The following is a 27,238-nucleotide window of genomic DNA, read 5'->3' as shown; positions in this document are numbered from 1 at the left end:
ATCCTATCCTTATCAATAGAGAAGGATTATAGCAAGGGTGTAGTTAACATTATGCCAAAAATATGTCCTCCAATTTTACCCAAAATTTCCCACAAATTTTGTTTTTCTGCAGGATAGGCTTCTCTTATTAGTAATTAATTCACAATGTGTTTTTCTTTAATACAGTATTTTTAAACTTGCATTATTGTTACAAGCCGATGGAAACAGTGTGGTGTTATAGAACTCTCCATTACTCTGTAGCCTCCCTACTTGTCCAGATTTTCACTTTGGGGGGGGAAAAAAAAACCAAGATAAATTTTCTCTTGATGTTGTTCCTTGGGTTTAGTTAAAGTGTTGAACCCTCGGGTGGCTGCATTCCATTGGAGAGATGATTGTACAATAGATGATAATAAATTGTTTTAGCAAAAGGCAATACAACAGGTCGGCTCCCCAGTCATAAGAATGTCATTCAGATATTCTCTCCTTCCTAGGGCTGAGAGAGAGGGACTAGCCCAAGGTCACCCAGCTGACTTTATGCCTAAGGCAGAACTAGAACTCATGGTCTCCCAGTTTCTATCCTGGTGTCTTAACCACTACACCAGCCTGGCTCTCACGATATATTATAATATAATGTCTGTTATATCATAATATATTATGAAATAAATAAATAAATAATAAACATAATGTTATTTAGCAGAGTATTCTGTCACTTTAGAATTTATATTTCACAAGGTTTGAAGTGCCTCCCATTGCAATAAAGTTTATCAAAAGTGACTCTTCCTCTTTACAGTGTTTGGATGGCATTTGTATGGACCTGAGAGCTGTGTGTGTTACATATACCATGGCATTGGGTGTTTTGGGGGAAATTGTTAACTCTTAGCCCAACACATTTTAGAGACGTATTGTTTGATGGAACAAGCTCATGATTCCCAAGCACACATACCCTTATAGCTCTAGGTAGATGTTCACTTGCTGATGCATAAAGCTAAAGAGAGTTGGAGGTAATTAATTAGCAATTATGGTTTCTTTCAAACATCTGCACACATTTAACATGAATAACTTAAAGGGGGCTGTAAGAATGTTCTGGTTAATGCACTTGCAGTCCTAACCACAATTGTGGACCCATATGATGAGTGGGGTTTCCCCTCATCCAACCATCTATTCAACCATAAACAGGCAAGATTACTTTAATTACTGCAATGCACTTTACACAGAACTGCTCATGAAGAGCATCCAGAAGCCACAGCTGGTACAGAGTACAGTAGTGCAAGCAGTTATGTGTGCTTCTCAGTCAGGGCATGTTACACCTCTGCTCCATGAATTGCACTGGTCATCAGCTTCCAGGTTCAATCCAAGGTGCTGGTAGTCACCTATAAAGCCCTTTATGGCATGGGGCCAGGTTATTTGAGGGACTACCTATCCCATTAGAACTGGCAGGAGAGGCATGTTCTGGGTCCCATCTGTTAGGAAATTCCATCTGGGGGCCCAGGAAGACAGCATTTTCTGTCTTGGCAACCACCCTTTGGAACATCATCCCCCAAGATATTAGATTGGCCCAACCCTGTGGCTTTTCTAAGGCAAAAAAGACATGATTGTGTTGCCAGGCTTAGGGATGTGGATGTTCGGCAGACCCCATGCAATTGTTGTGTTGAATTTTTGTTGTTGTTATTGGTTGGTTGGTTGGTTTTTTACATCAGCTGCTGATTATATGTGCGTGTGTTTTATTGTTATGTGTTGCATAGTGGTTTTTAGCCACCCAGGGTCATGAATTTTGAGATGGGCGGCTGTATAAATTGAAACAATCAATCCTATTCACATGTTGAGTGCATTCAGAATTTATTAAAATTATGCTTTGAAAACTAGCACCCACATTTTCTCAAGCAACTGACCAGTATCACTCCAAAGTTCTTTGGGGAAAGTATTACAGTATTGTCAGCCATGAAATGAAAGCTCAGAGTGATACTTGAAAGAAGTAGGTTTTAGCAGTAACAGTACATCAGACATTTAGTCTAGTGGTTAATTCATCAAACTTAAGCAGCTCTGAAGACCCTGTCTTTGATCTCTACAGCAAGGATTTGCCCAGTTCAATAATGTGACTGGATTGTGACATACCATAACTCTGGATTTAGTTGATAAACTGCTGATTTGTATGAGAAGACAGTAAGAATTTTGCAGTCCAGATTATTTAGTCCTCCTATCCTATTGCATGTTAGTCATGTATTTAGCATATCCATGTTCAGAAACTGCAAATGGTGATTCGGAGGCTCAGATAGATTTATCCCTACAATTGTGTGCAAATTGTTTTAATATTAAGAGGTTTTTTAAAAATGCAAATGAATTCTATGGAATCAAAAGATGTAGCAATATCTAAACATTTGGAATTAATGGAATTAATTTCAGACATTCTTCTTGGGAAGGCTGAAAGTAGAAGCCACTCTTTCCTGTATTTGGATTGATGGGTGGATGGATGGATGGATGGATGGACGGATTCATTCATTCATTCATTCATTCATTCATTCATTCATTCATTCATTCATTCATTCCACAGTTCAGCCAAGAAAGCATTTTGGGTTGAGAAAGGGCTTACAGCAATTAGTAAGAAGATATTTTCCCCCCTCAGGTTTACAATCTAAAAAGGTAGACCACAAAAGGAAATGGGTTAGATGAGAAGAAAAAAATCATTCATACAATTATTATCTAGAATGGAAAGCAATTCAAGGAGCAGATGATTCTAATCTCTCCATTGAGCTAGGCTAGCCATGCTAAGATAGAAAAGTACACATGGATTTTTCAAATTCTACTGAGCTGATTCACACTTTTGGGACTAGCATGCAAACCAGTACAGTAATCCTTGAAATACAGCATTCCTTGATATTTTGCAATGCACGTCTTTAAAACTTTTATTTTTAAGTTGCAATATATATCAGAAAACTTTGTGCATCTACTTGTTATAGGGAAGAGGTATGTAGAATAACAGTATATTTCCCAGAATGTTGACACAATGGAATAATATGTGAACATCTTGATATGGACTAGATTTTTATTAGGGGAACGGTGCAGAAAAACATTATGTTATTGGATGATGTTGTTTTTCTTTTTCTTTTAATCCTGGAATAATGAAAAAAAATGATGAAATGAATGTGATGGAAATGTACAGAACAAATTGATTAGATGGAGACAGATTCATATATCCCTTGCATCTGCTTTCTCACTGTTCCTCTTTCTTCCAGGTGTGGCTACCTGCAAGTAAGTGACAGCTGTTGGAATAAGGCCCCTAACAAAATCTAAATATTGTCCTCTTTTTTGCAACAACCTTAAAATGTAACAGTAGGTACTTACCCTGCATTTAAGTGATGCTTTTATCCGATGGGAATAGACAAGCAATTAACCAGAACAAATTGTGTTGATAGCAGTGAGGAACATATTATTATTGCCTGAAGGGTTTTTGAAGCTTTCCCTTATGAAACTGTCTTGTAAATAATTCAACGAGAAGTGAATGACTTTGGTGGAGGGACTTATAAGGGAAAGGCATTAAAAGTTAGCCTGTCAAAAGATGCTTTTAAAATAATAATAATAATAATAATAATAATAATAATAATAATAATAATAATAATTTCATTCTAAATCCCAAACAAATTGAACTAGATTAATTTTCAGTATCAATTAGCAAAGGGCCATTTCTTTTATAGTTAATGTAATAGCCAAAGGAGGCAGAGGAATGCCATCTCTTTTGCATTATCCTTGCCCTCAGTGACTCAAAACCAGCCCACACTGCAGTAGAACAACCCTCTGATCAGGTTGACAGGATGAAAAACCTGTACAGAGTTTGAATTAGTAGTTTAAGCATAGCGGAAGCCTTCTTCTACCTTAACTGCATTGGCTTTTTAAACTGTGTTAACCCCAGCACAGCAGGCTGCCTCCGTACCGGCAAAGCTGCTAAATATATTTGCACTTGAAAGACAGATCATAGCAACACAGGTCTCCTGGATGCTTTAATACATTCCTAAATGCTTATTTTAAATGCAGGCAGCAGAAAGCTAAGGAGCAATGTGTTGTAGAGCTGTGAAGGCAATCTAAGGTATCCACAGAAAATATTTACTACGTGGGGTGCCTGCATGGGACTATATAATGCTCTATAATAATACTGCTCTTCTGTACAGCAAATTGTCATATTGCCAATCAAAACAAAACCCTCCAAAGATGGATCATAGCAGCATCTGGGAACAGAAGCCTGCAGTTGCCCGTTTTTTAGAATTAAAAAGTATAAATACTGCTTTGATGTTATAGCTGGCAATTTTGTCTCTTTCTTTTACTCAAAACTGGATTAACAGCATTATGCAAAGGAAGTGGTCCCCCCGCCCTCCCCCAGGAAGTTCCCAACTGAATTGGGATCCACCATCCAATTTACATTGCTCAAAAGTTATCCCATGAAATTAAGGGGGCCCTTTCTGATGTTGTCAAATGCAAGCACACTGGGAAAAATGAAAGCCTCTGCTTACCTTCTCATAACCTGAAGTTCAGACCCAGATTGGTTCCCCTGAACGTCCTTTTGTTCTGGACTAACTTTAGAAACAATGGATGTGCAATGGACAAACAACAGGAGAGTCTGACCTAGTTAAGACCAGAAATTTCAAATTAAAAAACACATTCCATTCTGAGAGGAGGGTAGATCCTCTCATCAGTCTGCACCTTTAAAAGTTCTGCTATGATATACATATGTGAAAGATGAATTGAAAGTTCTTCTCCAAAGTTTCAATAGCTGAAACCTAGTAGCTTCAAGGGTTCAAGAGGACTGGTTTACTTCCATGCAGGTAAGTTGTTACAGGCCAAAAGCAGAGGACTGACTGAAAGTCAGAGTGTTTATCAGACTCAAGCAAATACCAAATTCAGAATGCAAAGTTGCTGGGTTTTTTTTTTTTAATGCTTCTTAATTCCTACCTCCTAACATATTCTTTTGAAATGTTGCAGAATTGTTGCTTTTAATCTAGGAACATTTCCATGATTTCCGAGATTCAAAAGACAAATCTGAAAGAAGGGGAAGTAACTTTCTACCTTGAAGCATGGAGAACTCACTTTTCTATTTTGTCTTTTTTTTAAAAAAAAATCCAGAATCTTTTTTTCTTTCCTTAGCTAGAATCACCTCCATAATGTATCAAACACACATTCTTACCGTCATAATTCATCTGCTGGAATGAGAGCTTTAGACCCCAAATGACAACACAAGAAACAGGTATCAAAAAGAATTTGCATTTCACATAGCTTTTGAACTCCATTTCTGATGGGGCACTTTCTAATCCATTTTTAATAGCATTGAAATATTGACATGGTAGTTTAGAAAATTGCACTGTCCTACTAATCCTGATCATTCAGTAGGATTAGACGACAAGTGTTACATATTTTAATATTACAGTAACAGGAGTAAAACTTGGGATAGCCCTATACATTAATCATTTATGGGCAAATCCTAAATCCATATTTTATGAAGCTTTCAGTTACTCTTATAATGCAGGGTTTATTAATTTAAAAGTAGAACTTTTTATCGCCTTTTTGGATCAAGACAGGTGTCATTCTTAATAACTGTAAGATGTTGGAGACTTTTGGTTTGGTTCATTCCTTAGAAGAAATAACAGACCTGCTTGATACCATCTTGGGTATGGATTCCAATTCTTTCAACCAACTCCCACATAATGTCACATATTCTCACATGTCACACTGGATATGAACAATCTCTTTCAGCGTTTGCAAATATTATTCAATCACAAGTCTGATCACTGAATTTTTGTATCACTTTAAAACATTTTTTAAAATATATCTTATACAATACATGGAAACCCACTTTCTCAGCTGAGAAAAATCCAAAGGACAAATATTTTCTACTTTGCATAATAGCCTGGAAAATGTGAATTGTTTGAGTTCATTTCAAAATGTCAGTTGTATAAAATTATCAATACCCCTTGCATACTTACTGAAAGTAAGGTGGTGTGTACTCAAGCATGGCCAAATAAGTTTTTGCTCTTTCCTTTCTAAGGAGAGAGAATTTGCTGCAGACCCAATATAAATAAGGGGCATGAGACATGCTCTGTTATGTCATCAGACTCTGAACTGGATTTGGAAAAGGACCCAGATCTTTTCGTATAATATCTGATGGCGGTTATATCATTCCATGGAATTAAAATCCACGATCATAAGATCCAGGCAAGTCTTCTGGGGTATATCCATGTAGAACATGGACTACTAAGAGTCACTTTCCAATATCTTTCTCAAAAATAAAGCTGGATTTGTGAATTCTGAATGGCAAATATCTATATAATGGTATTGACAGTCTCTCTTTAGTCTCATAGACCCTATGTATTTGTGAGTATTATTCAGGAACACACACACACACACACACACACACACACACACACATACCTTGAAAGAGTGAGACAGTAGCTGTAAATTATACTAGATCAAATAAAACAGAAGTTTCTCTTCCATTTCTGGGCTTAAGGTGGAACACTGAAGGTTCATTAATCAGTTGCCCCTGGAGATTCTTAAACCAAGGTATTGAACAAAGAAAGCAAAACAAAGGAAGATGAAAAAGTGCCACAGCGAGTGAAGCAAGGTTAATGCCTGCTTGAGAAAATAACAAAGAGAAGGGCAGCCAGTCATTAGCAACACTAAAAAATGAGAAATAGCCTCTTCATTTCCCACGTTCAAGATAAGCCTCTTTTTATGTCCTATTCGAATAGCAGGGCTCATTAGAGACATTTTTTCTCCTTATCAAAAGCAGAAAAAGGCAACTGCCCACACTCACCACACATGAAGTCAGGGTGCATAATACCCAAAGCCAGATGAATTAATCTGACATATGAGGTAGAAAAATCCCACTAGCATCTCTTTCCATCACTGACAATAAAAAATGTATAGATTTATGCAGCAACTGAATAAAGGTTGTTGAAGAGCTAGACTTTGAGAAAAGGGGCGAGCTGTACAGATCAGTATGGGGCTGTAAACTACCCTAATCATTGTGTGAGAAGAGGAAGCAAGGGTTTGAGATTCCTGAGCGAAGGAGCAACAGGGAAGGGAATTCCCTGCCACACAGGGCTACAGACGTACAACAGCCAAGCCCATTCAATCATATTTCAAGTTATAAGCCTTAAGCCAGGAACGGGCTGACTAATTTCAGAGCTTCATACTCTGTAGGTCAACTACCTTACAGATAATTGACTAAGGAGCGTGTGAGCTCCTGAAATGATCTGTAAGCTCTAGTAATGAAAGCCAAGGAGCATAGTGAAAAAATGGGACTAAGATCGAATATAAAGAAGACCAAACTAATGAAAACCCGGAGAGCAACTAGCCTTCACATTGGCAAGAAGACATTGAAATTATAGATAGCTTCTGCCTTTTAGGATCAGCTATTAACAGTAAAGGCACCAGCAATCAAATATATGCCACGGATTAGCACTTGGTAGGGTAGCAATGAAAGCTATGGAAAAGATATTCAGACGCCATCGTCAGATGCCATCCATATCTACAAAGATCAGAATCATACAGGCAGTGGTTGTCTCTGTGATACTCTATGATGTGAAAGTTGGACTTTGCAGAAGCACAATAGAAAGAGTATTGGCATTTTTTAACTTTGGGTTGGAAAAGACCATGGATAGCCAAGAACACAAACAAATGGACCATAGAACAAATCAGTGTAGAGCTCTCAAATTATCATGCTCAAATTATCATATTTTGGACCCAGTATGAGAAGACTCAGGCCCCTTGAGAAATCCTTAAAGCTGGAAAAGTTGGAAGGAAAGAGAAGGAGAAGGTGACCAGCAACAAGGTGGTTGGACTCACTTGCAATGGTGAAAGTACTTTGTTGGAATCCAGAAAGGTTAGGTTAAGGACATATCATTTTGAACAATGTCTATCTATGTGATTGCTAAGATTCAACACCAGCTGAATGGCACATAACCAAGTCGACTAGATAGACACTAGCTCCTTTAAAAAGGAAAAGACGTGGCTGTGGAAACCAGAGTTCCAGTCTCTCTCCCAGTGAAGAGAGGGCTGAAAGGCAGGGGAACGGGTCAGGGATCAGATGAAAAAGCATGATCCCAGAGGAAAGTGTAGAACCAATTGGAGCCAAAGGTTTGCCAACATGGAGTGCATCATTTCAGGTCATGTACCCATGCATCTCAATATGCCCAAATAGCCTGCATGCAGCATCTGAAGGCTGAATAAGAGGGAAGATGCCACTTCCAGAATGGAGAACCTAAAGCTATCCTTGCATTGCTTCACTGTGGATGGACAATGAGATATAGGCAGCTGGCTTGCAGATGTGTCCTCTAGAAATGGTTAGCGGGTTGTCTTCATACTGGTGTAAAGATGTGCCTTAATCCTTCCAGTTATCTTACTGCTTGGCCAATGGACTGAAATATAACAGCCAAGCATTTCTCATCTACAGGGCAAGTCTGAATCCCTCTTTAACAGTTCTCAGCACTAAAGTTATCTGTCCCTCTGCCACCAAACAGTCTCTTTTGCTTAATTCTTTATCATTTAGTGATTAAAAAGATGGATTATGAGTTACTTTTTTTTTTTTTTTAGTGCCTTTGAGTCAGTGCTGACTCCTGGTGACTGCCTGGACAAGTCTCTGCAATTTTCTTGGCAAGGTTTTGCAGAAGTGGTTTGCCTTTGCCTCCTTTCTAGGACTGAGAGAAAGTGATTGGCCAAAGGTCACCCAACTGGCTTCGTGCCTAAGGTGGGACTGGACCTCACAGACTCCTGGTTTCTAGCCTGGTGTCTTAACCACTACAGCGTACTATGAGTTACTTTACTCCGGTTCCACTTTCCTCTCAGCTATGAAATTAACCTGGTGATTTTTGGCCCAGTCTCTTTCACCCTAAATTACTTCACCAACTTTTGGTGTTCAAAATAGGTTAAAAAAATCATTAATAAATTAAACTTGTCTGATATTTGGACAAAAATACCTATCTACATTAATTTCAGAACTTCATTCTCTCTCTCTCTCCTCTCTCTCTCTCTCTCTTTGCTTTTATGTTGTATCATGCTTTTAAACATTAGTGACCTCTTTGTCCTTCTTTTCACTGATTCAGTATTTAAATATTGAACAAATGGGACAGTGAGTTAGTTTAGCATAAGGTACGTAGTGCTTTGCAAACATTTTGGACTGCAGTGTTCAGAATCCTATAACATGTTTCATGCTAACTGGACTGATGGCAACTTAAGGACAAAATATTGCACATATTCCAAGTTACCCACACTTGGTTTACTAGAATACAGGAATTTCTTTTACACACTGAAAAATGCCTTGTACGGCCCATCATTTGTCAGGAGGAAGCAATCCTAACTTTTTACAGGGGAAGATAATTATATCATCCATTGTACAGTAGGTGAAGAAAAAAGAAACGAACCTTAAGATTTCAGCTCATTGATGGACCCTCTTGACGAATGGAATGGCCATCCTATGACCTCTTACCCACTTGATAAGAGCCCTGAAATCCAGAGTAAAAGCTTCTCTGCCAATATACAAGAAGAACAGCAAGAAAAGGTTTTATTTTTATTTTTATATTTTTAACATATTTATTGACAGTTTTTAGCTTTGTTGTACACCACCCTGAGTCACCTGTGGTGAGATGGGCGGCTATATACATTGGTTTAAATAAATAAATAAATAAATAAATAAATAAATAAATAAATAGCTATGGAAAATTTGACAGTCAGCTTTTTTCACTTACAGGTGGTCCCCAGTTTAAGAACAAGTTCCGTTCCCACAGTCTGCCCTTAGGTCAAAGTTGTATGTAAGCTGGAACAGTATTACTGTATAAAACTGTATAAATAGTATTGTTGAATTAACTCAAACCATTGTGCATTGGTTATAAAAATTTATTATAAAAATTTAATTCAAATCATTGTGCATTGAACTCGACTTTTGCTACAATAGTAAACCGGGCATTCTTAACTTGAGGACTACCTGTATTACAACACATTGAAGAAAAGTTAGCAAGATTCATATTTAAATGACTTATCAATACTGCATTTTCCAAACCTAATGCAAACCAGTACGTACTGATACAAAAATATCTATGCTGTTCCAGATTGGTGCTGCAGAAATGACCACAAAAAATCATAAAGGATTAGGTAAGGGGAAATCTCTTGTGAAAAATGTGGATATTAGGGGAAAATATAGAGATAAAATATTAGAGGGAATGAACACAAAGATATGCACACATATTGTAATGGTTTGTGGGAATGACCTTGGGAGACAAGGGGAAGAGCCACAGCCAGGGAAACTGTCAGATAAGAGGCAGCTGAGCCCGCAGCAGGAATGGGGATGTGGCAAATGTCTCAGAAGGGACCCCCCCTAGTTTCCTGGGCTGTAAGGATGGCGGGGGAGAATGTACTTTCAGACTTGCAAGACTGATGTCAGCCTAGCATGGTAGTCCAGACAGAAAGCACGCCCAGATGAACTAATTCTATTTTACTGTAAGGTTACATTAACAGAATCTTGCAAGTGAAATACTGGACATTCATACAGACCACTTGGTCATTTCCTAAGTGAATAATGAAAGAGCCCCTTATTCTACTCATGGCTACTATCTTCTCCATTGAAACAATTTGTAAAGAAAATTCTCTTTCACTGGATTGAAGTGGTAGGAAAAAATGAATTTCTGCCATAACTGAGAAGTCAACAAATCAGTTTTATTATTTATCCAGATATAAATAGGAAGAAAAGTGAAGGAACTCCTAAAAGAACGTTGACCTCTTTGAAAAACTGACCATATAATTCAAATGTCCAAAATTCAGAAGTGAGTTTAGATGAGGAATTCAGAGGAATGTGAAAAGTCTGTAGCCCATACAAAGGCAATACAGTCTAACAAAGATTTAGCATCTCTTTCAGTAATTTCAGGCATTAGATTTCTAGTATAAGGTACAGGATTCTGCATTGCAGCTTCTATTCCCATAAAGACAAGGAGCATTTTTCGTGCCAACTTCTTCTCTCTGAACCATATTTTAGCTTATTATTAAGATCCAAACCTCCAGGGATTTTTGGGTGATTTTCACTGTCTAAGAATTTTCTTCCTTTAATGGATCAAATGCTGGCATTGAAGCCCATGGGCTGAACTGCTTAGTTAACAAATAAAGGTCATTTCAAACTCTCTGGAATACAAATTTAATTTTGGGAAAAAAGATAATATAAATAGGTATCAATGAGTTCATAGATTAAAAATAAATCTTGCCTGAAAAACTTATTAAGAGTAATTTGTTGTGTTTTCTTCTCTAATTAACTAGATTAATAGCAATAACATCTCCTATAGCAGGTGCAAATTTTCTCCTTCCATGCACACTTGTTTCAGCATAAAAGCTACTGATCTAAGTCTAAATTTGATTTTGAAACTAAGCCTTAATTTAATTTAGTGTTTCAGATGAACCTGTTTACTGAATGGCTCTATTTAATCCCCTCTTCAATTTGGCAATTTGTATTGGATGATACATTTTACTAGGATAAAAATTATATATATATAGGCACACACCTACTCTTAGTATAAACCTAGTAAGATCAATCTCTCTCTTTCTCTCTCAGCTGACATATTACTACAGTTGAATATCCTGTATAAAGATCACACCAATTGGTTCTGTTTTTTCAGCATATGACTACAAGATGAATGAAGTGTATTCTTCTTGTGCTATGCTGGGCTACGCTGACATTCAAGCACTGAGATACGGTGCCATTAGAGAAGTTGGAAGCTGACCATTATAACAAGGATCACAAACAGAGCACCCTTGGGTGCCCTGATTATTGTGACACCCTTAGGGAGTGTCCACAAAGTAAAAAAAAAAAAAATTACAAATGAAGTGATGGAAATCTCACAAGAATTCAGTGATCTCCTTTAAGATCCTGCAAGATTTTGATGATCTCTCAAGACACTGTCCGTTTTTAAAAGATCCAAACTGCCTAAAAAGTTCTTGACCCTATTTTCATTTTGTGGTTCTATCCTTCCTTAACTATTCAGCCTTTCCTTTGTGCATCAGCTATACTCTATTGAGCAATCTGATTGTAAACTGCTGCCTCTCTGTTCTAAATACCCCATTTCAGATTTGCCTCCAAGATTTTCATATTGGAAAATATCTAGAGACTATTGGTTAGTCTCTAGATATTTTCTCAATACCGGAATGAGTTTAAAGTTTTTTCCTAGGTTTCGTTACAAAAGTTGAAACTGTTCTATAATTCACAGTGGCAAGGTTTTCTGTGGGAATTTTGGGGGGGGGTGGTGGTCTTCAAAACAGCTCCTTCCATGAGGTTTGAGGTGGTTCTGTTTTTGTCTTTTGTCCCCATTGCCATCAGTTTTCCCCTCCCTAAGGTTTTGCTTAAAGAATTGGATTAGAAGTGAGCATCTTTAATCGCCTAGCAATTTTTTTTCCCCTCACTCTCATCAAATATAAGGTGAGGGGCAATGAGATAACAAGAAGTAATTTCAGCATTTCAGGACAGATACTAAGAGCTAGGCTGATCATAAGGATCAAGCTCCAGGTAAGATTTGAATTTTGAGTGAAATAAATAAATAAATGAATGAATTAAAAAAAATGACTGCATGAGATCATATGGAGTACAGATCAGTGTTGGATGTGTAAGGTCCTAGTATTAGCTCAGGAGTTTCTAGATCAGATTTATAAGTGCAGGTAGCTACATTATTTTCTGGTTAGACTTCCTGCTCCTGTTTATTTTAGTGTTACAGTAGGAGAAAGAAGCCAATAAAATAACTGTATTATTGAATTTTTATACAGTAAAAGTTTAGGACAGCAGAGAAGTACCACTGAAGTCTCAGAGATAGTACATAGCCTCCAAAGATTTTCCATGTGGCCCTGACAGCTCTAATATTTGGTACCAAATTTAATTTTTATTGTTATAGGAGAAAACTTTAAATACATGGGGAACAATCATATTTGCCCTGGCTCTTTTTATAATGTCCTCCACTCCTTGCCAAGACATTGAAAAGTCATGTGTAACCCTGAGTTGGTTCTGAGTTGCTGTTGTAGCAATTCAAAGGATGCCATTGTATCAATTGTTATGTACATTTATTTTGGACTTGTGTTCTAGGGTTATAGAAATATTCCATTCAGTATTGTAATTCATAGGCAAGTCAATTAAATCTCCAAATTGATTTTCTGAATTAAAATAACAATTTGTTTCAAACTGCCAAATCAAATCAGACACCTTTGAATTGATTTGATGCCATTTAAACTAATTTGGCTGCCTCTCTCACGTGCACACGTGCACACTTGCACATTTAGCTTTTGAAACTATCATACCAATTTGGATGATTCATTTTGAAATCCAAAATCAAATCAACAACTTTATATGCCTTCCAAATAACAACCGACAGGGATGAGATATGGGTATATAGATGTTATAAGTCAACTGAGAAATCTATACCTATCTGTTTCCTCATTCAGCATAAATGTATATTGTATACATGTAGCATAAATGTAGCATAACAGATACTAAAGAGGTCTATGTATATGAAACTCTAGTTTCGGGGAGAGGGAAACATTTTATGCTGCTTGCATGCGCGTGGTATGGAATCATTTATCTACAATCAAACTCTTGATGACTACCAAACAAATATCTCAGCTTAGTCTGTATTTGCCAAATGTGTTTTCTCATTATTTTATTTTCCTCCCATGATTTCAAACACATTCCATAGGTTTGCTGAGTCTGTACATATGATGATGTTCAACCTTTCCACAAATGTGAATTTCTCCATGCATGTAAGTCATGACCATTCCTTTCCTTTGACACCCAGATTTCTTCATTCTTCATCATATAAAGATTTTCTGATTCAAGGTGGAATATGTTTTCCATTCATTTTGCTTTATGAATAATTAGAAATAGGGAGGATTAATTATATCAATATTTTCTCTGTTTCCATTTGTAATATTCTGAATAAAATTAGAAACCAAACACCAAACATGTCAAAAAAGGAATCTGCAATAAAAATATTATGTAAATACTTACTATAAAGTCATTTACATAAAAACACTCAGAATAAAGCAACTGTTCTGATTATTATAGATTACTAAAACAAATGTTGGCACAACAGTAATCATGTAATTAAATTAACAGACGTTTTTATTTCTTTGATTCATTAATTTAACCACCTGTTGCAGAAAATATGGAATTAATAAGATATGGGCTTATAAAAAACTTCCTGTAATTTATATACCAGTTCATTAAAGAGAAATAATAAGGAATGCAATAGAAGGAGTTGCCTTTGGCCACATCTTTGCAGATAATATCTAGGAATTTGACAGATTATTTCCAGTTCGTTGGCTTCATTATTATTAATATGAGGAATACAGGAAAGGAATTGCGTTGTCATTTTTAACAGGAGGGACTATATTAAGAACACAGTGATATTCAGTCTTTAACTTTTAGCTTCTTTTGCCTTATCATCCCTCCTGATTCTTTGTACTAATACTGAGAGTCCTTCCAGAAGTTGTTATAGTTGGGTCATATCTGGGCAGTTGTGATTCACTGGAGTTAAATTGGGTGGGAATTTTAATCTCACATGTTAGAGGTATCTACGATGCACAGACATACCTGAAAAATCATACATTCAGAAGCACATGTTTTCTATTGTGTTCTGAAAATAACATTCATTATCCTTCCATCTTGGTCTAATTTATTGGCAACTGACTGCACTTTAAACTAATGAACCATTGCTTCTCATTAAAGAAGCACACTAACTGCTGTCTTTCTATTAACTCTTTAAGCAATTAATAAGGGTAAAAAAAAAGCAACCCTTATCTTGCTAATAGGAGTTTCCTCAAGTACTCAAATGTTCATTTGTCAAGCTGATACTATGGATATAATGTTATATGGGTCTCAAACAGGAAATCAGAATATGAAATTGACTTAAGGAAGTTTTTGTGGGGTGGGGGAAATAGCCATTGATTTTAGTAGGGTTGGATTTCTTGACTTCTTAATATACATGGTGCTTCTGCTTAGATAATTGGATTGACTAGATAATTACCCTTGTTAAAGTCTAGTGGGTTAGAAACAATGAGTTGGAGAAATACTCTGGTTCAGCTAACAGCTCGCTTTAGGCTGATTTTAAACTTGACCATGGCCTCTTGAAGTTATGCTGGATTGTAGAAGAAATAGGCAATGGCACCAACATTTTCATCTACATACATATGATTAGGGTTAATGTCTCAAGAAATGTGCAGCAATAACTACAGCTCCAAGCTGTAGTAACCCTTGCCTATAGTAATGCTAGGGATAGATATTAGCATATTCTCCATAATTTCATATATGGAAAAGTAGATCATATCAGTAACATTCTTGTTCTCAGATCAAAGGTCATTGCCTAGACTATCATATCAGCTCCTCTGTTGTATTCCTGTCCTTTCCTAATTTAAGAAAGGAGATGTTCTTTTGGCTGAGAGATATATTAATCCAATAATAAATGTCAAATATGTAGATCTTGCTAGAGCATTTAAGGTCCTTTTCATACCCTATGCTTAACTGGATTGTGGGAGGGGAGGTCATGTGTCATAGAAACTCCAAAGTGGTCTATTTGACCAAGCAAATTACATGTAACATGATTCAGCCCTGGCTTCCCCATACAAAATCTGACAATGTCTCAGAGTTCTCGTGCAGGGAGCAATTCCAAGAAGTTTCCAACTGATAAAATCCAGCTTCCAGGTTATCCCAGATTTCATCTGCGTTCCAAGTGGAGTTGAAAGGACCACGTGATAGGGAATCACACTCCTCCAAGCCCACCTGTAGCCCATATCTTCAGAGCAGAAATGGGATGGTCCCTGTGAAGAAGGAACATTTGAAATATATGTATTAGGTGATTTTGGAAGGAGAGTAAGAAGTCTAAAGCACTGCCAACTTATTTGTCACAGTACTGGAGACTTTTCCTGCTGCCTGTGGATGTGCAATGAGGAAAATGCTTGATGTTTGCTTTTCACAGAGCTGCGAAAGGCATGGAAACTCCACCAGAAAATGAAGGTTATAAACATAAGAACACCTGCTTCTTTGGCTGTTCCTTTCTATTCACCTGCCTATGTCTCAGTATTGGATAGGAATGGGAGGGACATGTTCAATCCATGTCTTAAAGTAAACTGGTCTAATCTGCACTTTTTGGAAAAGAAAACTCAGATAAAACATTGGAGAAGATCATGTGCAAACTGTGTATGTGCTAGGAGAAATGAATGTGAAAATATATACGTGTGTGTGTGTGTGTGTGTGAGAGAGAGAAAGAGAGAGAGAGAGAGAGAGAGAGAGAGAGAGAGAGAGAGAGAGAGAGAGAGAGAGAGAGGGGTAGTTTTTAATGCATTGATGTTCAAAAAAGCAGTCCAGCTCTAGCTTTGGGACCAAGACCGACTGGGTATCTGGGACAATCCCTGTCTGTCCTTCCCATGTGGCCCCTGATCTTGGATAAGCCAACCTTGGAATGTTCTTTTTATTCTTCTATTAAAGGGGATTCAGAATAGCTACAACACATTGATCTTGCTCCTTTCCTTCCTACTGCCCAAATTTACAATGGGGGAATCTGGAAGGCCAAAGCAAGAATTAAAAAAAAAAAAATCAGTTTTGACACAAAGAAGGAGAGGCAGTAGTCTGATTCACTGCAAGGGGAGATGGATTTTTCTCCATTTAATTATTAATTACATTTATGCTATGCCTTTCTTACTAAATAGGTCCAAAGTAGCTAACAACAATAGAACCCTAACTCTAACCAACTATGTAGGTTGCCTTAGCTATCTACAAGTTTTTGCATTTTTTTTGTTTTTGTTTTTAATGCAATTCTTTGTGTACCTTGATACACACACACACACACACACACACACACACACACATTCAGACACATTTAGAGAAAATGCCTTTAGGAATATATTTCAAATAAAGTACTTCTACAGTGTGTGTTTTCAATTTTTTTATGATGATTTTTTAATTTGTATTTTTTAAAGCAACTTATGAAATAAACAAGGCAGGGCAAGCTTCTGTGTGAATACATGAGTACCACAGACTTGAAATAGTCTGATCCTCCCATCTTTTCATACACATAAATGCATGCAACAAGAAAAGACAGTTGAGAGTATTGTACGTGAACATTGTTGGAAGCGTTGGAAGGAAAAGATGCTAGATAGGCTGATAGGTTCTGTCAAGGGCAGAACATGCAATGAGCTGGACATGGAAAGGTGCCAGGCAATACCCCAGAAGCTCTGCTGTTCTGTTTATTGTGTGCAGTTTTGCTGCTACTTTTACAAGTTGTTTTATCTAGCAGAATTCTGTCAATAGCTTTTAGAAAAGTCAAGTGTTGAAATAACATGTATTGTAGCTTTCTCAATGTCTTCTTGCTAAAGTATCTATTCAAGTCATTGAATAACTGTCACCATTCAGAAGCATATGTTTCTTGAAAGTACTTGCTATTAGAGCTGGGCGAATCTTCAAAGAAGTGCTTTGCGTCTATGAAGCTTTGAGCAAAGTGCTCCCTCCAAGCTGCTTCATGAAGCAATGCAGTCACCTCACTTCTAACAGTGAAGCAAATTGATTGTGTTGCTTTGCTTTGTTCCATCTCACAGAACCTCATGGCTTATCTGGCAATATTGACCAAGCTTCGGTGAGAGAAAGTGCTGCTTGCTGTCCTCCGGGCCACTTGCCAAAAGTTTCAGAGCCCATCTCTCTTGTGCCCTCCCAAATCTCTCATTCCAAGCGTACAAGAACATCAATTGCCATTTCTTGTCATTCTGGTCACCCAAAGCTACATCAAGTGCTGAAGAAGAGGCACTGCTGATTTCCTTAGCCCAACAGACCAAAAATTTAAAGAAGCACTTGCTTCTTTGGCACTGCTTGCTCCAAGCCAGAGCAAGCCATGTGAAGAATCTGCTTCTCTGAATTTTCCTGCCCAGTTCCTGGTTTTATCAGGTGACAAGTATGGGACAGGGAGAAGTTTTGAGGAAATGCCAAGTCCGTCATTTAAGCAAACTGCATTGCCTCTTTGCTTTAAGAAAGAGATTGATGTCACCTCTGTGGCACAGATGTATTTGTCAAGGTCAATCTAAGTTATCTTACACAGGCCTCCTTCTGTATTGAATAAATCTGACCCTATTCTCTTCCCTCTCTTTTGTGGATTCATTATCCTTGTTCCAAAAACTAGCATTGATTCTGCATCTCCTTTTCTCCTGTCTTCTTTTTACGGAAACCATCTATTGACATTTAATTTACTGCCACTGATGGTTCAATTCCTGATTCTTCTGCCTGATCATCTTAGAGGAGTTGTTTTCTTCTATCATAAGAGGGACAGAGTTTGAACTCTGAAGGTTTGTTGAGCCTGAGATAGACATAGATATAGGTATAGGTACAGATAGGTACAAAGCTATCTGAGTCTTGACTGGCATGTGCTGGAAGGAGGCCCCAAGCAGATGCTCACTTAACTTGCTTTGCTTTGAATTGCTTTGGATTCTTTGCAGCCTTTTCCATAGATCTCGCTCTATAAGAGGTGCCTGAAAGGAGCCTTTTTCTTCAACATTGACCAAGGGGCAGCTTTAGGGCTGGTTGCATAAGAAAACCACGGTGTGTGCCAAAGATACCATTCCAAAGGGAAATCATCTATCTGTTAGCTTACATCATAGAATATGTTCTGCTCCATCACAATAATTGTCATTCAGAGAGTCATAATTGTGGTCAGTATCTCTAATCTTTGGAAACAACAATATAACTCAAACTGTTTTCAATGTACAAGCTGGGGACTTTACCCCCCCCCCCCCCGCCTCCAGAACTCTATTATATATTTGTTAGTCATAAAGCTCTATCTAATGGGGGGTGAAATGTCATTAAGAATTATTTAAGGCTAAACAAAGGTCTATTGGCGCAACATGTGTCAAAATGCATTAAACAGCATGTGTCCAAAGAGCCCTCTGGAGGTTTTTTTTTTTTTCTTTTTTCAAGTGTATTTTGTCAAAATTAGAGATGGGAAAAATTTCCCAGTCAAAATCTGGACAGGAAACAGCTGTGCTTATTAAAAGAAGTGGAACAGCTATGTAGCTATTTAATCAGTTGTGTGTAATTAGCAAAGAATTATCATAGTTGACTTAATGCAATGTGGAGAATGCTTAATGGCAATGTGGTTGGCTAGTTTATAACATGTTTCCTTCTATTTTGCTGCAAAGGGCAAAATACATGTTGCACAAAAAAAGTCCACAAGGAAGTCACTGCGGATTAAACCTCTTGACAGCCCATTAAATTATGGAATTCACTGCCACATATTGTAGTGATGACTACCACTTTGATAGCTTTTATAGCACCGTCAGATGGATTTCAGTGTTCAGCTAATCCTGTGAGACAGATGTATAGGATACAGGTTTCTGGCACTCCTGTTGGTTATAAGGGACCTGCAGTATCCTACATAACCTATGTGCAGACATCTAGCCTATGACAGGGTTAGTGTAGAGTGGCCTTTGTCTTTCTAGTTGCCATGAGACTACAATTTTGGGAATTCTGAGAGTTTCACTTTTTACATATCTGGAGAACCACTCAAGTAAGCTGATCTAAATTGAGTGGCAATGCTGAAACCATCCCCAACTGAGTATGGATATCTGAGTACAGATATCCATAAAGCTGAGGAGACGCTAGAAGGATAAGGCTGATAATGTATGGTTTTAAGAAGTATTTTTTTTAATTAAAACAATAATTTTCATTTCCACAGAAATAAATAACATTCCCCAAAGACAGCAGGAAAATAGCATCGCTTATTCCTGCATATAATTTGGAATCTGTTTTCTTCTGTTATGCATTTAGCTCCAGTAAGCAAATTCTTTACTCAAAGCCTTGAACTGGAACTTTGTGGGATATAAAACTGCAAAGCCCACAGATGTCTGAGCCTCATTTAAATACAAATTCACTGGAGACCACCTCTTTTTTGTTTTGTGAAATGGGATTCAGATTGCCTCAAATGCTCATCTATAATGGAGTTCTACTGGCTGAACACATTTTCATTCAACGTTATGTTTTCCACAGTCTCTGAGCTTTCAGCTGAAATGGAGAGAAATTATCTAATCAACTCCTCAGAATCTTCATTTGGATATTTTGAGTAGCAGGACTTGTTTAATGAATTCAGGCCTTGGAAAACCTGAAAATAATAACCTAGAAGTCTATTGTTCTTAATGACAGAATTGACCCAATGAAAAAAGTTTTAATAGCACATTGGACCAATACAACTCTTACACACGCACACACACAAACACACGCTGATTAGGTATCTGTTCAGCACCTACAATCCATCTGTCTTGAAGCTATAGACAAATCACATAAATAAGTAAATAAGTAAATAAGTAAATAAGTAAATAAGTAAATAAGTAAATAAGTAAATAAGTAAATAAGTAAATAAGTAAATAAATAAATAAATAAATAAATAAACAGAAATGTTCTATGTGGACACTTGGTGATACTAGATTTCTACAATATGCTGTTGCAAAGATTTCATAGTGAAGACCTGAATGTTGAGTTAAAATCTGCTAATGATGGCTCAGCATTTTTCCCACTAACTGATGATTATCTTGAACTTTTTATTCCTAATAGAACCACAAGTTACCTTCTATTTCACACAAAAAGTACATGAAAATATACTGAAGATTCTCATCCAGATGTGAGAATTGGAAAAAGACAAGCTGTGAACAAGAAATAATAAATGTTTGCCATTGCTCCCAGAAATGAAATAAAAACATGGTAATCTTCACAAACTTGGAGTTTGAGAGACTAAGAAGACCCTGACTGCCTTAACTCTGATCAAGGATCCAGGTGGGTCACTATCTTGCTTCCCAAAGAGGTTAACAAGGATTCTTCAAGAAGTCCAAGAGCAAAGGGTAAAAGCTATAACTCCTTTGATGCCAATGGAGTTTATTTGGGTGCTTTGAATTTGAAAGAATTCTAAATAAATTAATTGGAGTGCTGGTGAGAGTTCTTCCCCCCCCATGTTAGCAGTCATTTCCCCCCCATTATCTAAGTTCACGTGTGCATGTCTGTGTGTATACCTCGCACATCAATATATCATTCAAGAATGTCTAGAATGTTCATCCCAACCTCCAAATAAGTCTTGCAGATTCCATTGGGACATACTCTGTGCTGGGCACACATAGAATTGTCACCTAAATGTCAAGGATTGAAAAGGCTTTCAAAGTTCTAAAGTGTCTATGTAAAACAAGTTTTATTAAGATTATTTCTGCTTTTCTTGATTATGTTTTCATGATAGCTGAGCAACAGTGGCAATGGCAAATTTTAAAAATCGTCCTTTGGAAACTACAGGTCAGAAGGGATGAAATTCAATTCAGCTAATCAAAAACTTACTTTTTTTAGCTAATCATTGAGCAAAAAAGCTATTCATTTCCTCATCTTATGTGAGTGCATGTATTACACTTAGCATGGATAAAAGCCAGCATCAAATCAAACAGAATACTGATTTTGCGGGGGGGGGGGGGTTAACAAGTATATAATGGCTGCATCCATACAACACAATTAACTCAGGGTTAGCACAAGGTTTTGAACTTAAACTAAACAAAATGGGATGGGTTTACACAACATACCAAGTCGAGAGAGAGAGAGAGAGAGAGAGAGAGAGAGAGAGAGGTGTTTAAAACCAAACATCCTTAGCAAGTTATGGAAATGCAGCTGCTATGTTTGCAACCAGACCTGTTAAGTCTGTTCTGTGAATATAGCCAGTACAAGCAATATTTAGCATGATACCTAATCTGGGAAATTAGAATTGGGGTAAAGCTAACACATTAACCTTTCTGTCTGGAGCTGCTGAAGGTTGTAATTCAACCACATCTGTGAAGCACAGATTCCCCATTTTTCCTTTAGGATATACAAAGTTCCCTTGATGCCAGACCCTTGAAGGGAACTGAAGGCAGATGAAATGCTTAGTTCCCTTAAATTCATTTCCACCATTGCATTCCCTGTTATACTTCAAGGCACATGCACATTGATAAAACAGTGTAACAAAGCAACTGATGTCACTCTGCCTGTTTCACCTAGAGATCTACTTGTTCTTAATATCCAACTCTAGTATGCCATTGTGTGATAACATCTGCATTATTTATTTTTTGGTAGGCAGACATACTTCTTTGCCCTGGTTAAACACTGCACAGAAGATGTTGTGCGACAAGCTTTATTTGCTTATTTCTTTAATGATGTTGTATCTGTGCAGGTTGCTGCATTCACTCGTTGGTAAAGCAGAACAAAATATTTTGATGGAGTTGTAGCTATGATCACATTAAGATGTTTGTGCTGTTCATTGCTTATTTTTCACTATCTGCACTTAGTGATGTACTGTATGTTCAGCACAAATGAAGATCAATTCACTGAGATATTACAATTAGGACTGGGAATTAACTTTGTGAGATGCAACAGTATCACAAGGGGAATAGAATATATTAAATAACTAAATAAAAAGGATATAAATTTAATATGGGAAGAAATGTTTTGGCAGAGGGTTTGTGGACTTCCTAGAAGCAAACATGCAGCTCTATTGGAGAAAAGAATACTGGACTAAATAGACTTTGGTTGATGAAGAAGGAGTCTTATTTCATGTGTATATTTTGTGTTCTTATGTTTTTAATTTAACTGGCTAATCATACAGATTATTTGATTAGTACCATCAGCTGTAATTTACTGAAGAAAGATTGCAGCTTCTATTCAAAATAACAGTTTTTGCCATTCTATGAAGATCTGCTGCGGAGACAGCAAGAAATCACATCAGAAAAAGAAGAAGAAAAGTTGATGTATGCTATTCAATATTCTCATATCAAAGCATCTGCTGTCATTTGAACTAGCAAACATCCACCCCGCATTATTGTTGATTTGTAGCAGACTGCTTATCAAATGATATAAACAACAGATGCAGTCATCTGAATAATCTGCCCCAAATTAAAATCTGTTCACTTCCACAACATCTGATGGGAGCAACCAGCAGTTTTTTGCATAATGGTGGGCTAAGAGGAGATGAGGAAGAACAAATAAAAATTAAAATGCCCCCCCCCTTCAATTCCTTTCTGAAGCTTTTCAGAATATAGCCATTTGAATTTGATTTTATTACCTTTGAATAGTATTGTCTACAATCGCCCCCTTAAGGTTATCTTTTATAACAGTATGCAACTCCCCTGTGATTTCATTCAATGTATTGAATCATTTCAAAGCAAAACATTATTCCATAATGAAACATCAAAACAACTCTATTTAGATCCACTGTTTGAAGCATTCTCTTGATTTGATCCAGGAAAAACAAGGGTTTCTAAGCATGTGCAAAACAATAATCAAATTGATTTAAATTGACCTGATCCAATGTGTTGCTTCAGATCAATAGATAATTCAATTTGCTGAGCAGATTTGATTTGGAGACTCAGTCAAATCATTTTCAAACTGAATCAACATTTTGCGCAACCCTAATCATTCTAATGTGTAAAAGGAAGAAAGAAATTAAAATCCATAGAAAGGCTCTCCCAAAACAAGAATTAACATCCATGTTATAAGGTCTCCCTGTAAAAGAGGTATTTGGCATTTCCTATTTGTTCATTACACTTTGAATCTACACCCTAATAGTGTTCTTTCAATGAATTATAACGCTATTAAAAATAAAGTTCACAATGGAAGTGGTAGCAGCTCTGCAAGAGTGGGATCTGCTATTTTAATTTCCCACAATAATCCAAGGTCTCCAAAATAATGTGATTTTTGGGTGCTGTGGGAAAATAAAATGTATCTCAGAAATCTCTCTACATGAAATAGTTTCACTACTGCTAAGCCTATGGGGCACTGTGACACTGGGGTACACTTTAATGTCACTTGGCAATGCTGGAGCTGCTGGTTTCCCCTATACTTATCTTTCCTGCATGTTCTTGATGGTCTGACATCTTTTCTATACATGCCACAGAAGGATGTGAGATGGTAGAAAAAATTGCCATATTGCAGAATTGTGCACATGATATTATCTTCAAATACCAAAATACATAATAACTGTCTGCAAATTCTTTACCAAAGAGGAAAAATCATTTCTTGGTAATTCTCCTTTTCAAGCTCCCCCTGAACCTTTGAAGAAGGCATTCCCTTGAAAATAAGGATATGATGGGAAAATCTTTATTTAGGTCCATATTTATCATGGTTTTAATATCAGTCCTTATTATAATGATGTACTGGAGAGAACAAGGACAATAGGAGCTGTTGAATCTGCCCTCAGTCATCTGCCCTTGTTATTTTGAGGGCCACACTGGAATCTGTGTACTTATTTACTTACTTGGTTTGATTGGCCGTCCCAATCAAATCTAATTCTGGACAGTTTGCAGACTGACCACCAGTAATAAGATTAAATCAATATTTAAAAATAATAATAGCAACAACAACAAGAACAAAATCCTCAACAGGAAGGACTAATCTGCACATTGTATCCGCTCTCAAGAGGAAAAAGAACAATACCACCCCACTGACCCCAAAGGCTCACTGAAAAAGCCAGGTCTTAATGGCTTTGTGAAAGGCCAGAAAAGTTGGAACCTGTCTGATAGGGGTCAGGCGAGTGGTGATGAAGGCTCAGATCGGAGATCCTGACAGAACACTCTGTAAGGGATAGTTTTGGATACATCCCTCTCTTCCAGATCTCAACACCTAGACAGAAGCTGCTGGAAGGAGAGGTTGTCCTGCAGATATTCAGCTCCTGCATCATGAAGAGATTTATAGATGGCAATCGGCACCTAGAATTGTACTTGAAAACAAGCTAGTAACCAGTGCAGCTCTTAAAGCAGAGGCTTTCCATAATCAAACTGGCTGGCACCTATAACTTCTCCAGCCACTAAGGCAGTTGGAGCTTCCAAGTAATCTTCAAGGGCACCTGTATATAAAAACCATGCTATTAAAATAGAGTAAAAAATGGAATCTCTCTGTAATTACTCCAACTTGTTGGGATTAAGTCGCAGCCTGTTCCTCCCCTTTCAGAATCCCAACCCCATTTCTTGTTTGTCCCAAAGTTCAGATGCGTAACAGGGTTGGGGCAGCAGCATTTTCTCATATTGGACTAGAGATCTGTGAATATGCCAAACAGCCCCTATTCTATCCTTTAGCATAAATCTGCTGCCTTTAAGCACATTGGATGAACTTATCCCAGCACCAGTGTTCCAACAAGATTCAACTGATCCCTTGACCAACACTCTGTATATAATACTATGTCATTGCATTCTTTACCTCTGGAAGCAAAATGTCTTGCATCCATCCTGATGATCATGACTAGATCCTGATAATAACAAAAGCTTTTAATCCCCACCTTCTGAACTTGCTGGAGAAGGAGATGACCTCAACACTTATGCACATACTGCTAAAGTATGATTTAGCAATGTATGAATGCCGCCATTTTGTGTATGGGGTACCTTAGACTATTTCTGAAGCTTCCCCATTAATTAAACTGGATTTAATATGAAAGCATCACTATATGACCAAAATGGCACATCTGATTCCAGAAAAATTATAAAATTATATAAACAATTGGAAAGCCCAGACTAAAAATGTGCACTTGCTTTTGGGTTGTAAACAGGTTGAAGAAAACTACTGTAGAAAATAAAATCCTATGGATTTCTACTGAAGTGCACTTCTCTACTTCTCTACATTCCTTTTATAATCCAAGGCAAAAGAAAAAGAGAGAGACAGTTTGGTGTAGTGGTTAAGGCACCAGGCTAGAAACCATGAATTCTAGTCCGGCCTTAGGCATGAAGTCAGATGGTGACCTTGGGCGAGTCCCTCACTCACAGCCCTGGCAAGGGCAGACTACTTTTGAAATCTTGCCAAAAAAATTGCAGGGACTTGTCCAGACAGTTGCCAGAAGTCAAAAACTGACACAAAGTAGAAGAAAGAAGAAAGAAGAAAGAAGAAAGAAGAAAGAAGAAAGAAGAAAGAAGAAGGAAGGAAGGAAGGAAGGAAGGAAGGAAGGAAGGAAGGAAGGAAGGAAGGAAGGAAGAAAGAGAGAAAGAAAAAGAAAAAGAAAAAGAGAAAGAAAAAGAAAAAGAAAAAGAAAAAGAAAAAGAAAAAGAAAAAGAAAAAGAAAAAGAAAAAGAAAAAGAAAAAGAAAAAGAAGAAATGGGAAGATGGAAGAATGGCTACTCTACAGAATGATAATTATAGCTTAACTCTTCTCCCCACTTTGGAAGCCTTGCTGTATTCATATTTGGAAGCTTGAATTTATGTCCACAAATATATTTTTATTTGAATAAGACGTTTGTTTGAATAAGACGTTTGAATTCATGATTAGGAAAGCAACTGATGCTCCTTCAAAGACTGCCTTACAGAAAAAAAGAAGTCATACATATGAAGGAAAGAACATCTCTTTAACTCAATTCAAGTGGAAATTTCTATCAACTAAATTAGACTTTGTCCATGAATTAGAACATCAACCGTACTGGTACTGTATCTTCAATCTATAGATTCATAAACCCATTTTGTCCCCAGTCATAAGCAAGCTTAATTATGAATTTAGCAGAGTTCCCCCTCCCCCTTTCTGTTCATTATATTTTTCCCATTCAGTATTTTCCCAAAATAGAAGTAATACAATGTAGCAGAAAGACCTTGCAGCCTGATGAGGCATAATTTTGACAAAGAGGATGTTATGTGTATCTAAATAGTTTGCTTGGCCTTGAGTTTCCTGGCACAGATGTAAATGCCATTTTTCATTTTACTCATCCAGATAGCTAAGTAAAGTTTCTCTATGAAAGACCCATTGACAAAAGAAACAAATTTGAAAAGACTGAACAAGGAAATGCTAAAAAAAGAGGAGGGAAATGCACTTTTTCATTTCAGTTCTTAATTAATAATTGTCCTTCATGACCTTAAAAAAATTAGTCTTCCATGGAGTGAATGTGAAATTTCGCTTCAAGGAAAACATTATTGCCTGTAATAATTTCTGATTGCATTCAAGTTGCACTTTTATTACAAGATTACCAATGCATTTCTGCCAAAACAGTTGATTAAATCACACAACTCCATTCTGAGGATTACACAATCAAAGCCTCCTTCACATGCTGAAACTCATAATCACATAGTAGCCATGTATTTAATCCCAAGCTATTACGAATATGCACTGCAGGATTAATCAGCTGGTCTGAGAAAAGGACTCATAGGTAAAACCCACGTGTACATGGAGATGGTTTCAGCATTAGTCTTGATCTTTTCCATTACAGAGCCTGAAATATTTTTACCAGTCATATTAGCAGTGGTTATGTTCATGTACCA

The 27,238-nt window shown here is 37.1% G+C and overlaps 1 protein-coding gene across 1 annotated transcript in view; it reads right to left on the bottom strand.

Moving 5' to 3' along the window:
- The window catches only part of LOC148216207 (uncharacterized), a gene marked incomplete at its 3' end in the record, with an annotated part of 30,274 nt that extends 25,022 nt beyond the window's left edge, over positions 1–5,252 (bottom strand). The window contains 2 exon segments of the mRNA XM_088138797.1: positions 4,479–4,590; positions 5,150–5,252. Coding sequence (XP_087994923.1) covers positions 4,479–4,590; positions 5,150–5,252 — 215 coding nt within the window.
- Positions 5,253–27,238: the final 21,986 nt, after the last annotated feature.

The sequence above is a fragment of the Python bivittatus genome, unplaced genomic scaffold, assembly GCF_059951505.1.
Source record: "Python bivittatus isolate LINGU-HERP-01145 unplaced genomic scaffold, Pbiv_v1 ctg000320_np1212, whole genome shotgun sequence".
NCBI classification, from domain to species: domain Eukaryota; kingdom Metazoa; phylum Chordata; class Lepidosauria; order Squamata; family Pythonidae; genus Python; species Python bivittatus.
Note: the sequence above shows the minus strand (reverse complement) of the source record. Positions and strands in the feature narration are given on the sequence as shown.